The sequence below is a fragment of the Lithobates pipiens genome, unplaced genomic scaffold, assembly GCF_037356315.1.
Source record: "Lithobates pipiens isolate NorthernLeopardFrog02 unplaced genomic scaffold, aLitPip1_a1.2 Scaffold_23, whole genome shotgun sequence".
Taxonomy (NCBI): domain Eukaryota; kingdom Metazoa; phylum Chordata; class Amphibia; order Anura; family Ranidae; genus Lithobates; species Lithobates pipiens.
In genome coordinates this window covers 290832771-290850130 of record NW_027507785.1, presented here as the reverse complement: position 1 = coordinate 290850130, position 17360 = coordinate 290832771, and the positions used below count along the sequence as shown (strand labels likewise).

Below are 17360 nucleotides of genomic sequence, written 5' to 3'. Positions count from 1 at the left end.
TGAGCTAGTATTCATAACATACTAGCTCATTATGTAATACTCACCTGAGATCAAAGCCCTCGCTGCGATGCCTGTACACAGCACTGCCCGTCGACGTCACCCCCGGGGGGTTACTTCCAGGTATCGCAGCACCGGCGCTGTGATTGGCTAGAGCCGTGATGACGTCACTCCCGCACATGCGCGCGGTAACGGCACACTCACTGAAGCAACGACACATACGTGCCATTGCTTCAGTTTGTGTCAGTGCACATGTGCCGATGAAATTGGCACATGCAAATACAGGGGATATCTCCTAAACCGTGCAGGTTTAGGAGATATCCTGGGTAGCTACAGGTAAGCCTTATTACTGTAAAAAGTGGTCTGTAAGGGTTTACAACCACTTTAAAAGCTGGTATAAATGGGGTTGCTAATTTTGTTTACCTTGTTGGAAATGGTGCAAATAAGATGCTTTCAGCTGCTCTTGAGCTGTGATAGGCTTCCGGTGTGTCTCTACGCCTTTAAAGTGTAGCTCCCTCCAGCCATATCTACCCTTATTTTATCCAATGCTATATATGTGGCAATTTGGAGACTCTCATAGATTACAATTAGGACTGCACTATACAGAGAGGCCTTGATGAGGCAGTGTGGCTTCCACATATATTTGCAAATGTTTACAACTAAAACCTCTGTCTTTAATGCAAATTGTTAGAGAGTGCCATTTGTTTTTTGCCTTTTTTTTTGCTGGCTAGCTGGTAAGTGTGCTGGGAAATACATTTTGGGAGAGATTTACTAAAACTGGAGCACACAGAATCTGGTTTAGCTGTGCATGGTAGCCAATCAGGTTGCTAGGATGTTAGGTAAATTTAGTCCCTTTGGCTTCTCTGTAGTCAGTGGAGCAGTTTTTGATTTTGTCTGTACTGGATTTCACAGGCTGCAGGTTTCATTGCTCTGTCCTGTCTTCTAGTAAGCTCTAGAACATAGGGAGTGGAGCAAGGCAAATAGGCAGCATGAATATTTATGGTGCTGCAGCCCTTTTCCTGGGAAAGTGGGCCCAGAAGGTGGCTGAGAAGCACATAAATAATCTGACCTTTAGAACAGCAGTGTCTTCATGTTCAAGAGATTCCACCTGTCAGGGCACCCTCCCGCTCAAGCCATTCTACTGATTCAAGCAGTTGTTCATCAAGGTCCTGGCTGTGGTAGAGCTGGGGGGGGGGGGCTTGGGCTACTCCAGAAAGTTTCTCGGTCACCCTGAGGCTCTGCCTAAGGAGCCAGTATGCATAGCCTCACTAGCAGGCAACTAGAAGAAGCTGAATGGGCACAGCTTCTCCCATGGCCTCATGAGTACCACGCTCCTACAAAGATTGTGGTGTCTGCGTACTATTGGGATATCTGGGTCAAGTGGACCTTCGAAAGACTGTACTTCAAACTTGGACCAAGTAGTTTCTCTCCTGAGGTGTTCATACCCCTGGCCTTCCCTAGTAAACTCGTGGGAGAATCATCCTTTGAACTGAGGCCAAGTAGTTCCTCTCCTGAGGGGTTCATACCTCTAGCCTCCTCTGATCTCTCATGGGAGGATTATATGCTGAACTTAGTAGAAGATCTGTTCATTAAGTTTGGCACATAGAGAAGTGTGTCCTCTGGTATTGTTAGTGGAAAATCCTGTACTATCCTGCACCCCCTTCAAAATTATTTAATATCAAAATCACAAAAAGACATTTCCTAGACTGCTTTCTGTGTCAGTGTGCCTGAACTGTGCTTGGTGTGTGTGAAGGAGTGAAGGAGAACTCTGGTCATCCGCAGTGACTGTGCAGTGACTGTGCCCTCATTACAACGGCTCTTTCGCGTGTATCGCTATATTTTGTTTGCTATGTGCAAAGCCCTTCCTTGTGCACCTTGCTTTAAAAGTTAATTATAAACTGGGGTGATCACTATTTTTTTTTAGCCTATAGGTTCTTTTTTAGGTTCTAATAACAATATTGATAAGTTTACCCAGGTTTACCCAAGTGGAGTGTGGCCAAAGTGGAGAGTGTGGCACTCCAGTTCTCCAGTTACAAATTGGAGATATGCATTATAAGGTGATGGTGGAAAGACTCCACTTATACCAATGACAGGTACACTTAAAGCAGTCAGGTGATTGCACATAAATTCTCTTGCAGCAATTCTCACCCAGCTTGCCGAACCTTCCTTCAACGCTGACAACCTCAGTTACACAAAATGCTCCAGGCAGGAAATGTCACTTCTCTCTTCACGTTTTTAATGTACTTCATTCATTTCAGGGAAATGTAAACGTGATCGCTTTATCCTGCAAGCGTGCGCACCTCTGAAATAATGTTTGCCTTCATGTAAACAGCGTGTTGTGGGGAAAGATCCCTGACACTCGACAGGCAGTCACCAATCAGGAGCTGCGATCAGTCACATGCAACACATCATCACATGTCTACACATCACAAGCCAAAAATGCAGTGACTTACTCTAACCCCTTTAGGGCCCGGGATTCCTTCTGGTCCAGCTAAGCCCTGTGATAAAGAAAGAGAGAGAGAGATGTTAGCTCCCCATTGAGACGCCTCTCTTATTGTCTCCTGCATACAATGCATGGAGTTTTTGTGTTTTGCCTCTAGTAATGAATTTTTTTCACCGCTAACCCGCAAACAGCTTCTTCCTTATTTGTGAGTTGACTGAACTGAAAAGCATGCTGCTTTGGTTTATCTAATGTGGAATATTTAGGTACCTCACATGTAACAAATTAATAAGATTTAACACAGCACGCCAAGAATGTCCTCTGTGTAATTGCAATACTTCATTAGGAAGAACGAAGACTCGGAATATGCTTAACCCATTCAGCGTCTCTAATTAAGCTACATGAAGGAGTTGTTTGATAAGGAGTTGCCATGCTCATAGCCACCAATCAAGTATTAGTTAAAAAAAAAAAAATGACAGCTGGCTGCTAATTGGCTGCTGTGGACAACTTTATTTCCCCCTAGTACCAATAGGTTTACCATGCATACATAACACTACATTGCAAGGTCATTCGTGGAAAGTGTCAATGCACCAGAAATGCAGCATTTTTCCTTTTGTTTTTTGTTTCTTAAAGTGGAACTTTAGTGAAAAAATTGGCAAACAGACAGGATTTCTTATTGTAGAAGAGACACACTATAGGGGGAATTTATTCAAAGTGGTGGGCACAAAATCTGCTGCAGCTGTGCTTAGTACCCAATCAGCTTCTAGGTTTTATTGTCAAAGCTTAATTGAACAAGTTAAAGTTAGAAGCTGATTGGCCAAAATGCTCAGCTGCACCAGATTCTGGGTGCACCCATTTTAGTAAATCTCTCCCTATGTCTTTTCTGCACTAAAGCGGTGTTCCGCACAAAAAAGCTGCTGGCTTTTAATAATAGGACACTTACCTGTCCTGGAGTCCAGCGATGTTGGCACCGCAGCTGATGTTTCCATTAGCTGTCGGGTGCTGCCGCCGCCATTGCGGGTAAGAGTGCCCGGCAGTGTCGCCTTACGGCTTCAGGCCGGGAACCCTACTGCGCAAGCGCGAGGCCCCCGCTCCTCTTTTATACTGGCCCGGCGACAGGGAGAGGAGGAGGGAGCCCCACGTGGCCCGGACTCCCAGTAGTGGGAACAGAATACCTTTGACAGGTATCCTGTCCCCACTCCCCCTCCGAAAGGTGCCAATTGTGGCACCGGAGGGGGAGAGGAGACAAATGAGCAGAAGTTCCCCTTTTGGGTGGAACTCTGCTTTAAAGCTTCTTTCCTGCCTGTATGCCCACGCAGCTCAGTATACAGTTTCACCAATGCCGAGATCAGGGATGCCACCTCATCCCTTTAAACCCAAACACATATGGATTACACAGGTTCTGAAGCTAGTTTAATGCAGATAAGGCACTGAGTGAGTTTAATTACCACCTTAATCAGCCACAGAATCTGTGTAATTCATATGTGTTCAGGTTTAAAGGGATGAGGTGGCAACCCTAGCCGAGATGGATAAACTCCCGCACGTGCAAGGGAGTGACGTCACCTTGGCCCACCCTATGAAAATGGCAGAGGACCGGTGCGCAAAAGACAATTCGTCAAAGATGTCAGTAGCCCGTGAGGAGCTCTGGGACACTACAGCAGTCTGCTACAAAAAAAAAAATCACACACATTGCAGTTCCAGGTTATTAAAAGAGACCCTGTCACCAACTTAAAAAATTGCAGTTAAAAGCACAAAAAATATTTTTTAAATGCTTATTTACCACATTGTTTCCTTTACATATAAACCTTTTACATCTATCTAGGAAATTTGGCCACTTCAAGAACGGTCAATTTCCTAGCACAGCCCCCTTTACCCTTGCACTCCTCTTCTGGGAAAGTCCAATTAATGACTGTGATGGCCAACTCCCCTACCTCTCCCCTCATCTACCTACATACATTTTTTAATACAGTGCTTCTAAAATGTATTCATACTCCTTGAAATTTTCCACATTTTGTCATGTTACAACCAAAAATGTAAATGTATTTTGTTGGTATTTTGTGTGATAGATCAACACCAAGGTGGCACATGATTGTGAAGTGGAAGGAAAATGATAAATGGTGTTCAATTTTTTTTTACAAATAAATAACTGAAAAGTGTGGCATGCGTTTGTATTCTACCCTCTTTACTTTAATAACCCTAACTAAAATCTAGTGGAACTAATTGCCTTCAGAAGTCACAGAATTAGTAAATAGAGTCCACCTGTGTGTAGCTTAATCTCAGTATAAATACAGCTGTTCTGTGAAGCCCTCGGGGGTTTGTTAGAGAACCTTCGTGAACAAACAGCATCATGAAGCCCAAGGAACACACCAGACGGGTCAGGGATAAAGATGTGGAGAAGTTAAAGCAGGGTTAGGTTATAAAAAAAATCCCAAGCTTTGAACATCTCACAGAGCACTGTTCAATCCATCATCCGAAAATGGAAAGCATATGGCACAACTGCAAACTTACCAATACATGATGCCCCTGTTGAAGTCCCTTCGGACGAACCGCGTAGGGCGTAGGTTATCACGTTCCCTGTATTGCTTTTTAATATGTGATCACGTTTTTATATTTAATTTCTTTGCTTTTTTTATGCTGGTTTTATGCCAATAAACAGCCAGTTTATATTCTTTCAAACCTACACTATGGGAAGCTTTTTTTCTTTTCTATTTTTTACATGATTTTTATCAGGAGTCTGGCTCTACACACTGCCTTACTACTGGTCGGAATCGCCCCTTTTTTGCCTTTCCATCTCCTGGAGAGAAGGATCGGAGTCTCTGCGGTATTACGGATTTGGATGCAGATTCCCTGGTTGCTCGGAGGATGGGATCTACGTAAGGATCTACAGTCCTTCTAGTGGCAGATAGATTGGTGTGGACCTATCGGGGTTCCATCTTTATATGCCTATATGACCTAGTGTTCACGCACTGGTCCAGCCTTTCTGGTAAGAGTACCCACTTCTTCTTATTTCGATGCCATTGAAGTTAAGCCTGTCCCGGATCATTTTTTGTGGTTACTTTGTGTGATACAACACATTTTCACCTTTGGTATATACTCTGCATGAATTATCACGTTGGAGCATGACACTTACACGTCAAGAACTTCAAAGACTCATTAATTTGAGATTTGGACACTTTTTTTCTTCTTTTTTTCACATTATTACTTTTAGCACTACATTGTAGTTTTTCTGTTTGTATGAATTTGGTCACATTCATGTGTAGCTGCTTTATTATTTTCTTTTTTTAAGGTTAGAGCAATATATCCCTTCTCTTTTTACCAATACATGGCCATGGTAACTCTGTTGGAGCTGCAGGACACCTATTAATCATGTACTCCACAAATCTGGCCTTTATTGAAGAGTGGCCATTGTTGAAAGAAAGCCATAAGAAGTCCCATTTGCAGTTTCCGAGAAGCCATGTGGGGGTCACAGCAAACATGTGGTGCTCTCGTCAGATGAGAAAAAAATGTTATGTGTGGCAGAAAGCTAACACTGCACATCACCCTGAACATACCATCCCCACCGTGAAACATGGCGGTGGCAGCATCATGTTGCAGGGATGCTTTTCTTCAGCAGAGACAGTGAAGCTGGTCAGAGTTGATGGGAAGATGGATGGAGCCAAATACTGGGCAATCTTAGAAGAAAACTAGTTAGAGTCTGCAAAAGTCTTGTGACTGAGGCAGAGGTTCACCTTCCAGCAGCACAACAACCCTAAACATACAGCCAGAGCTACAATGGAATGGTTTAGATCAAAGCATATTCATCTATTAAAATGGCCCAGTCAAAGTCCAGACCTAAATCCAATCGAGAATCTGTGGCAAGACTTAAAAATTGCTGTTCACAGACGCTCTCCGCTTGAGCTATTTTGCAAAGAAGAATGAGCAAAAATGGCACTTTCTAGATGTGTAAAGCTGGTAGAGACATCCCAAAAAGATTTGCAGCTGTAATTGCCGCGAAAGGTGGTTCTACAAAGTAATGACTCAGGGGGGCTAACTATAAATGTACGCCACACTTTTCAGGTATTTATTTGTAAGAAAAAAAAATTGATAACCATTTATCATTTTCCTCTTCATCTTCACAATTATGTGCCACTTTGTGTTGGTCTAGCAAATAAAATCCCAATAAAATACATTTACGTTTTTGGTTGTAACATGATAAAATGTGAAAAGGGTATGAATACTTTTTCAAGGCACTGAAGCTGCTGGGGAAGGAGTGAAAGGGAATACTATAGAAGGTCACTTGCATGCCAGCTCTAAGCCTGCTGGGTCTCCCGGCCTTTCAGAAGTCTACACAAGGAGCCTTTTACTGGTAAATTACATAAAACACACTAAATACTTGTATGATTTTATGGTGATTGTTGTTTAATGGTTTGGTGACAAGATCTAAAGCTGTAAGCATAGCAAAATTTTCCCTTTTGTAAGTATTTTTTAAATACTACTTTTGCAGGTATATTTTATATATGTTGTTTTTTTCCAGTACAACTCCAATTACAATAGTAATTCAAATTCAAATTACAAATCCTGTAGGGGAATTTGCAGTGTGCAAGGGAATTTTCAATTTGCAGGGACTTTTCTCTTATTTTAGTGAAAACAATATTTTTGCTTGCAAATGACTGATGGATGATGGAAGTCAGCAGAATGTCACCTAATTTCCTAAGCTTAGAGAACATTCCCTTCCAAACTGAACAGACTATTTGCCTTTAGAAAATAATTCCCAATGTTGTGGAATAGCAAAAAACGGACCAAATAAAAAAAACAAAAAAAAAAACTCTTATGCCTCGTACACACGATTGGACTTTCTGACAACAAAACTGTGGAATTTTGTCCGAAGGGTGTTGGCTCAAACTTGTCTTGCATACACACGGTCACACAAATGTTGGCCAATAATTACGAACTTAATGACGTACTGTGTGGTTTTCAGCTCTTTAGCGCCACCCTTTGGGCTCCTTTTGCTAATTTCATGTTAGTAGAAGTTTGGTGAGTGTTGAATCACGCTTTTATTTTCACGTTTTTCAGTTCTTTCCTGAACGGCCGTTCGTCAACCAGACATGTTGCAGAATCAGAGATGATAACGTGTTATTTATTATTTACGTATAGAAGGGAGTTTGATACTTTAAAATGAAGCACTTGGATAGTGGAGGTAGATTTTAACCATGTTTAAATGTTTACTGATTGTTAAGAAGAAAAAGGTAAAATGTATCAAATTCATAATATGTAAGGGCATCAATACAGTAGAAGCATGATATATAATATATACATACAACAGCACATGATAATAATAAAAAAAATTGAATAGTGTAGCATAATGGTGCCCATGACAGCATACCCGATATCAATAGATATACCCACATGGTAAGTATGCATCCACTAGGTGTAAAACAAAAATGATTTTTAGTATATAATTAAAAAATCAATTCATGATGAAATGAATATGGTTCTGTATAAAATGTAGCTGAGGCATCAAATCAAAAGCTCTTTTGATCTTTTGATTTATTGCCCCAGCTACATTTTATACGGAACCATATTAATTTCATAATTTCATCATGAATTTAAATTATTAATTGATATTATGAATTTGATACATTTTACCTCTTTCTACTTAAAGTGGTTGTAAACCCTTACAACACACTTTGACCTACAGGTAAGCCTAGATTAAGGCTTACCTTTGGTCCAAGAAATATCTCCTAAACCTATACGGTTTAGGAGATATTTGCCCGTAGACAGCGGCGTGCAGGCGCACTGAGTGCGGCATTTTCAACGACGGAGCTGCCGTGCGTGTCGGCTCCCGTGCGCATGCGCGGGAGTGACGTCATCGCGGCTTCGCCGAATTACAGCGGCGGAGCTGCGAGACCCCACCAAGAAGATGGATGCACCGGACTACAGGGGACTGCGGTGACTTCGCTGGCTCCTGTGTCAGGTAAGTGACACATAATGGGCTACTATGCGATGCATAGTAGTCCATTATGCTTTGCCTTTGCAGGGAATGAAAGAGGAAGTAAACTCATCAGGGTTTACTTCCTCTTTAATCAATAAACATTTAAACATGGTTAATATCTACCTCCACTATCCAAGTGCTTCATTTTAAAGTCCCAAACTCCCTTCTATACGTACCTATTATCGGGATGTAGAATAATACTTGGCTATGTGTTTTTACTTCAAATGACAGTTTGGGAGTAGGCAGTTACATTTAAAAAAATACAATGTAAAATTGACAAGGGACACCAACATAGTTGTATCTTTAATCTTAAAAACTACGGGATAATGATGTTGTGGTAACTTGCCCAAAAAAAAAAGCATAATAATATCTTTTAGCCTTTGAAAATTTGTTTGCAATAACTCCATCAGTATCACCAGCAAAGCAGTTTCATTATTATCCCATTAAAGAAGGAGAGAATTCTGCGCTGCGGAGATTTCATAACTTGCCACGTCACAAATGTTAATTCTCCATTACGAACGCTAGTTTACAAGACTGACCGATTCCGAGCATGCATCTTTGTACTTTGGACTTTTATCCGATGGACTTGTGTACACATGATCGGAAAATCCGACAATACACATTTGTTGGCAGAAAATTTGAAGACATGCTAGTCAACATTTGTTGCCGAAAAGTCCGACAACAATTGTCCGATGGAGCGTACACACGGTCGGATTCTCCGCCAACAGCCTGACATCCAACATTTCCCGTCAAAAAATCTGATCGTGTGTACGGGGTTTTCGGCAGCAAATGTCTCTTGAAGCGATACAGCTGGATGCCCCCTCCATCCTCTGTGGTCCCATCCCTGGCCCCTACAGAACACAATATTGGTGAAGGAACCAATGAGTGCTGGGGGACACAGGCATTCAACATTCCCAGAAGTGTTGACTAATGAAGAATTTGACAGACGATTTAATAGATTGAAGATCAGAGACATGGGCTGGCAAGGTAAGTTTAAAACTTTCCAGGGTTTTTTTTTTTTTTTTTTTTCGGAGACAACAGAGGAACGTCCCTCTTTCTGCCTCTCCCTCCTGCAAATAAAATCCCTAAAACTGATCCCTGTCTCAAAATGTAAAAAAAATATATTTACTTACCTACCAGACAATGGAGTTCAGTGTTGTCTTGGATGAATCAGAGGTTTTCTTTTTGTCCTTCTAATCCAGTGCCAAGAACCTCTACTTCTTGTCCAGAGCCAAGGGACAACCTCTGCTTCATCCAAGACATACCGCAGGGGTCTCTGCCAGACCTGCAGCATGTCTGCGCATGCAAAAGGGCCATGATGTCATCCAGACCTAGGCCAGGATTTAGGAACATAGAAAAAAACTTTTTACTTCTTAAATATTTTTTTCTTATTAACTAATGTGTAAAAGGGAGGGGAGGGGGGGGGGGGGGAGGCAGGGGAGAACTTACAAAAAAATATGTAAAGTTTTGTTTTTAGTACGTCTGTAAGGGAAAGGCTGCATGCATATTCCTTCCAGCTTTTGTGAAATGGGAAAAATGGCCACCTGATGTTGGCTCTGTAAGGAAAAATGCCCTTTCCACACCCTTGTCATACTTGCATTATTTTAGAGAGGAAAGGCCATTCAATCATCATAAAGACATGCCTATTACAGCGTCACCATCAACAGTACGAGAAAACCACAATGGTTACAACAGATTTTCAGGGTGTACAAATTTTGTACCAATATTACATTCACCTGGCAGTACATTTGATACATTGCTGTCTTATATATTGATTACTGTATATCTGATATCATATACAGATCTAGAGATTCTGCCTCCAGCAGTTATCTGGATGTCATTTGGTACAGTTGGCACGTCTGACAGCTGAAATAAAATTTGCCCATACTTGGCTCGATTTTTGAATGTTCATATGAAATTCTGAACAGTAAAAGCATTTGAATATGACAGTTTACAAATTTCATTTAAAAACATAATTAAACCCTTTTGTTTGATTGCCTTACCAATGTATAGAACTTTATTGTTCAATTTTCAATCTTTACAATAGTATACAAATAGCTCTTTAGGGTTGTAGGTCGTGCTGGACTGATTTACTCTGTTGAGGGTTTGTGAGTGGGTAATAGTGGGGGCAGGTCGGAAGTGTTCTCTCCCGATGATTCCGGACCAACATGACAGAAGGGTGGCGGTGAGCCCTTTTTTTGGGGGCTTGGGCTGCTACCTCTGGGTACTGCCTTGGGGTCGTTTCCGCATATACTTGTAAGGGTGGGTAAAAGGAGCACCCGATATCCAATGAGAAGCAAAGTGAAAGGTGAATTTGTAATCATTTTATTGAAAGTAGCAACGAATAACTAAGCCAACGAGTTTCGGGGGAACAGAGACTCCCCCTTCTTCAGGGCTATCAGAGAAACATAGATTCATGGATATACAGTATCTCACAAAAGTGAGTACACCTGTCACATTTTTGTAATAATTTTATTATATCCTTTCATGTGACAACACTGAAGGAATGACACTTTGCTACAATGTAAAGTAGTGAGTGTACAGCTTGTATTACAGTGTAAATGTGCTGTCCTCTCAAAATAACTCAACGCACAGCTATTAAAGTCTGAACCGCTGGCAACAAAAGTGAGTACACTAAGTGAAAATGTCCAAATTGGGCCCAAAGTGTCAATATTTTGTGTGGCCACCATTATTTTCCAGCACTGCCTTAACCCTCTTGGGCATGGAGTTAACCAGAGCTTCACAGGTTGCTACTGGAGTCCTCTTCCACTCCTTCATGATGACATCATGGAGCTGGTGGATGTTAGAGACCTTGCGCTCCTCCACCTTCCGTTTGAGGATGCTCTACAGATGCTCAATAGGGTTTAGGTCTGGAGGTATGCTTGGCCAGTCCATCACCTTTACCCTCAGCTTCTTTTGCAAGACAGTGGTGATCTTGGGGGAGGGGGGTTTGGGGTCGTTACCATGATGGAATACTGCCCTGCGGCCCAGCCTCCAAAGAGAGGGGCTCGTGCTCTGCTTCAGTGTGTCACAGTTCATGTTGGCATTCATGGTTCCCTCAATGAACTGTAGCTCCCCAGTGCTGGCAGCACTCATGCAGCCCCAGACCATGACACTCCCACCACCATGCTTGACTGTATGCAAGACACACTTTTCTTTGTACTCCTCACCTGGTTGCCGCCACACATGCTTGACACCATCTGTACCAAATAAGTTTAACTTGGTCTCATCAGACCACAGCACATGGATCCTGTAATCCATGTCCTTAATCTGCTTGTCTTTAGAAAACTGTTTGCAGGCTTTCTTGTGCATCATCTTTAGAAGAGGCTTCCTTCTGGGACAACAGCCATGCAGACCAATTTGATGCAGTGTGCAGCGTATGATCTGAGGCTGCACTGACAGGCTGAACCCCCACCCCTTCTACCTCTGCAGCAATGCTGGCAGCACTCATTCTTCTATTTCCAAAAGACAACCTCTGGATATGACGCTGAGAACCTGCACTCAACTTCTTTGATCGACCATGACGAGGCCTGTTCTGAGTGGAGCCTCTCCTGTTAAACCGCTGTATGGTCTTGACCAATTTCAGGGTCTTGGCAATCTTCTTATAGCCTAGGCCATTTTTATGTAGAACAAGAGTTCTTTTTTTCATATCCTCAGAGAGTTCTTTGCCATCAGGTGCCATGTTGAACTTCCAGTGACCAGTATAAGAGAGTGAGCATGATAACACCAAATTTAACACACCTGCTCCTCATTCGCACCTGGGACTTTGTAACACTAACAAGTCACATGATACCGGGGAGAGAAAATGGCTAACTGGGCCCAATTTGGACATTTTCACTTAGGGGTGTACTCACTTTTGTTGCCAGCAGTTTAGACATTAATGGCTGTGTGTTGAGTTATTTTTGAGGGGACAGCAAATTGACACTGTTATACAAGCTGTACATTCACTACATTACATTGCAGCAAAGTGTCATTTCTTCAGTGTTGTCACATGAAAAGATATAATAAAATATTTACAAAAATTTGAGGGGTGTACTCACTTTAGTGAGATACTGTATATTTATAGATGACTCAAGCACATAAGGTTTGTAAAATATCAAAATTCATTGATAATTAAATCATTTGCATTAAACAGATTTTGTTTATGTTTTTCCCCCAAAAAAATAAATAAATAAACTTTTAAACTCAATATATAATTAAATACTGTTAGTTGTTTTGAAAGAAAAAAAAAAGTGCTGACAAAAGCAAACAAATTCCAAGCTTCTGGAATAAGTTAAAAAAGGAAAATAAACATTTAGAATGGATAACATCACTGCTTCCCCCGTTTGAGAAAATAAGCAATGCAATCATTTACATTGAAAAATGCTGACAAAAGTTAGAATACAAACAATTTTTCAACAATACATTCAATTATACAAACCAACGCATCAGACCTAAAAAAAAAAGGGCAACTGTAAGGGAAAGGTAGTGCTGGATCCAAAAGAGGTACGGCCCCTACAAGACCGCTGGATGGTGTGTTCTAAGAATCAGTACACCAAGAAATGCTATTTTAGATATAGGACGAGCCTGGTTGGCTAGATTTCATGCCCCACATCGCCCCAATCCATCCATGATGTCACATGCTTTTCATAAATGAGGATGCACTTGGGTATTCATTCATGAGGGAGCTCCAAGGGCGAACCTATAACTCAGCTTAGGGAAATGACTCTGCTATCAATGTCCAGATGTCCAATAAATGGCATAAAAAAAGAAATCGGTAATAAACACAGAATTTGACATTTTGGAGCTTAAAAATTACTTTTGTTTACATGAATGAATGTTGGGGAGCATGTGGTCTCTTTGTCTTTCCTTAAACTTTTTTTGGTGGACTCCACCTTTGAGCAGATCAGGCCAGGATCTCCATTATAATGCAACTGAGCTGGTAATTTTTTTATTTTTTTGAACAAAGATTGTTCTTCAGGAGCTATTTAAAGTCCATCCAAGATATCTGATTTAAAGCCCAAATGCCGATGAATGGTGATATCTTGACACCGAAACCCATTGACTACTGTACTACTTGTACTACTGTACAGATTTTGACCATTTGATGCTTTCTTATTGAATTTGCATGAACCTCTAAGCAATCACTGGTTATTCTATATAAAAAAAACCTGTAAGCCCTTGTGCACACGGTCGGACATTCCGACAACAAAATCCATCGGATTTTGTCCGAAACTGGAGTTGCATACACACGGTCGGACAAAGTTGTCGGAAAATCCGATCGTTCAGAACGTGATGGCGTTATTTCGTTACGACGGGACTACGTTCAGGCTAGTAGCCAATAGCTTTGGTCTAGGAATTTGATCTGAGCATGCGTGGCACTTTGTCCGATCGGAATTCTCTAAAAACTATCAGACAAAGTCTGATCGGATCATGTTGTCGGAAAAAAATTATAGCCCAGCTCTAAAACTTTGTCGGTTGGATATTCTGACAGAAACAGTCCGAAGGAGCCCACACACAGTCGGATTATCCGACAACAGGGTCCGATCGGACATTTTCCGTTGGAATGTCCAACCGCCTGTACAAGGGCTTAGACATTACATAAAAGTCTATGATACTTATTCAGAAAAAGACACTTGGCATACGGCAGATGCACACCTTTGTTCCACTAGGTCTAAAGCAATATGACCTCATAATGTTGTGCCTCTGCTGTTATAAGTGGCATTGCTAGGATGTCCAACTGGCTCTGATATTTGCTAACTACAGTTTTACCAATGCAAAATCTTCCAGCCTTTAGGAAGGGGGCACAGATTTTGAAATATGTATCTTTGAATATCAAATGAATGTATTTCATTTTTTGCTGAATGATCAGTGTTTCATTTAAGTTTAATTTCTACACACATGCATTTTTGCTCCTGACAGGTATGTTATGAGGGTTCAAACAGTTCACCTTTATCAGGGCTTAAAGATCAACCAGTATCTGGAGCAATCATACTAACTACCCCTCAGTATCCCTCCAATTTTATCAGTCAACTTTGTTCAACAGTACCAAGTCCTGATGAAAGGAGACTTTTTGAACCCTCCAACACATGTTGGCCTTTTATAATATATGCGTTTCACGCAAAGAGCTGTCCTTTGGCCACCACTTATGGAAGAGATGCCAAAGAAGAACTGCTTTAGCCCTTGTACACATGGTCGGACATTCCGACGGAAAATGTCCGATCGGACCATGTTGTCGGATAATCCGACCGTGTGTGGGCTCCATCGGACTGTTTCCGTCTGAATATCCGACCGACAAAGTTTTAGAGCTGGGCTATAACATTTTCCGACAACATGATCCGATCGGACTTTGTCTGATCGTTTGTAGAGAATTCCGATCGGACAAAGTGCCACGCATGCTCAGAACAAATTCCTAGACCAAAGCTATTGGCTAATAGCCTCAACGTAGTCCCATCATAACGAAATAACGTCATCACGTTCTGAACGATCGGATTTTCCGACAACTTTGTCCGACCATGTGTATGCAACACCAGTTTTGGACAAAATCCGTTGGACAAAATCTGACGGATCTTGTTGTCGGAATGACCGACCGTGTGTACAAGGGCATAGAGTGCTTATGACCTAAGAGAACACCCTGCTTTAGGAGATCCAACACCCCATACCTTTCCTCTACTTGAGCAATAAAAAAAACAAAAAGTGTTGCTAACGCTTTTCCACTCTATCCAAAACTAATATTAAAAGCTTTGGGTCTAGATACACTTTTGTTATTCATTTTTTTTTTATTGTAAAACACGTATTTCGTTGTTTGGTCTACTAGCAGTTTTTATTATACAAGGTTCCTTGACCCCAGTCTTCATCTCACAGGAGGTGAAGGAGGAGGAGAACGGAGGTCCTATAACCCCCAAGAGAAAAAAATGCAACTGAAAAGAGCCAACAATGAATCTGCTAATCATCAAATTTACGCCTGACAGGTTAATGTAATACCAGATTCAGAGTAAAATTAATTCCAGATAACCAAAGCACACAAAAACACACACAGGAACTGAATGTAGCTACTTTCAGGGAGTTCACATAAGGCTGACAACCAGTTTGAGTCCCCCCTTTAAAGGGTCATTCTATCCAAATGTGACATTTTATTTGTAGATGACATCTAATTCCTGACTCTCTTCCTGTCCACCTGGGAGTTTTGAGTGTTCTGGCTCCTCCTGTTGCATTCACAATATTATAAAGCAAATTACAAAGCCCTCAGGAGAGTCGGAACACCCTCATAATGACCACAGCTGGTGTGCAGACCCAGGAAATGAATGACATCACAATGTACGTACTGTGCATTTCCACATTACCGCAAAATGCATGTGTGTACAAGCCCTAAAGGTTTGTAGTTGCTTTTAACACTGCTAATCAAGCAAAAAAAAGATGGAGGCGTATGTACAAAAAGTGTTCTAACAAAAAGCTTCCAACAGTGATGTCTGCAGTAATGAGTTGATAATCTAACAAGGACCCTCATTGGTTACTATGTCAATAAGAAATGTTCTTGTCAGCACACTATTCGTACAAAAGCTCCTAGAGGATTATTTTATGCCTGTTAAGGCCACAGAAAATGTTCCTATTGTATAGAGTGTGGATTGAGCTGCGGGACAATTTCTCTGTACACTCTGTGTGGCGGCTGTTCACTTGTCAGCCAATAACAGTTAAGCACAGTTACTGCACCTGCCTGCCAGGGTAACCCGGAGCCCCTGCATTGCCATCTGTGCCAGGAAGTCCCTGAAAAACAAGAACACGAAATTAAAAATAATAAGCAACAATAAATGTACGTGTATAAATGCGGAAACAAGCAACAAAAAACAAAAAAAATATTACAAGTTTTTACTTTAAATGTAATGGTACTTTAAAGCTGAAGTTTAATCTGACTTATATTTTGCTTTTCCTGGTTCCTTCTTTCCACCATTCATCGACATGCTACTTACCCATTTTTAAATAAAACCTTTGGTCTTGTTCTGACCTTAATATGGTCTTGATCCTCTGCCATCTACCGAAGCCTTGAGGCCTGTCTAGAGGGTCTTATGGTTGCTTCAAGCAGGGTTTGCATTGCCATACAAGTCTATCAGAGTGCAAAACCTCCTGGAAGCAGGTCAAATGCACGCATCAATAAACTGAATGATTTTAGCGTCTCAAACTGATTTCAAGCTGATGCCATGAACCAAGCCCATAGCCTATTGCCACTTGGTATAACAGCTGAGACTGGGTTCATACTTGCTACGGCCTGGGGTGTCACAGCAGGAGGTCTGGTGTGTTCTTGTTCACTGTTTTCAGAGCAAATCGGGTTGGAAATTTTGCCTGAATTTGCACCTGAAACGAAGCCAAAGACCCTTTTCCAGTCCGCTCCGTGGCCGCCCGCAGCTACATGATCCAGCTCCATTGAGAGCCAGTCACACTCTTCTGTCATGCAAATTAGATGTGGGGAGGCCTGCATCCAATTCTCATCAGTGTGAACCCAGCCTAGCTACTCAGATACCACCGATCTACAAATGCAGACTGATTACATGCCATGACTTTATTTAATATGCTCAGTTTGATGTGAGATTGAAAATAAGGCTATGTACAGGGTTTACCAAGTGAAATAGAAGATGTCTGTGCTAGTTCTGTATCTAGTTATGGATAGCACACTTTTTTCTACTCAAAGCAGGTGTATAAATACCAAACTGTCCAAGTGTGATAAGATCAAGTATGCAGCAACGATAATCAGTTATCAGATATTTTTTACATTTTCTTTGAGCTTCACAAAAAAAACATTTTTTTCCAATATAATCATTCTTTTAAAACATCCAAGGACACCAAGCAATTTTGCAAATATAGTCTTTCATTTCTGACTTTATTTGCAGTTTTAGAGCTGTCGTCATAGGCCTTGTCAATGTCAACATGGCTCTGTTTACATTCAGCCTGTCTGCATCTGCACTATAACTGCAAAAAAGA

General features: G+C 41.4%; 1 protein-coding gene across 1 annotated transcript in view; it reads right to left on the bottom strand.

The window, feature by feature from the left end:
* COL24A1 (collagen type XXIV alpha 1 chain) overlaps nt 1-17360 on the bottom strand; it is a 413884-nt gene that overhangs the window by 200904 nt on the left and 195620 nt on the right. Inside the window, exons 9-10 of the mRNA XM_077450311.1 lie at nt 16098-16151; nt 2451-2495 (exon numbers count right to left, since the gene is read on the bottom strand). Of these exons, the coding sequence (XP_077306437.1) occupies nt 2451-2495; nt 16098-16151 (99 nt within the window). The remainder of the gene's footprint in view (nt 1-2450; nt 2496-16097; nt 16152-17360) is intronic.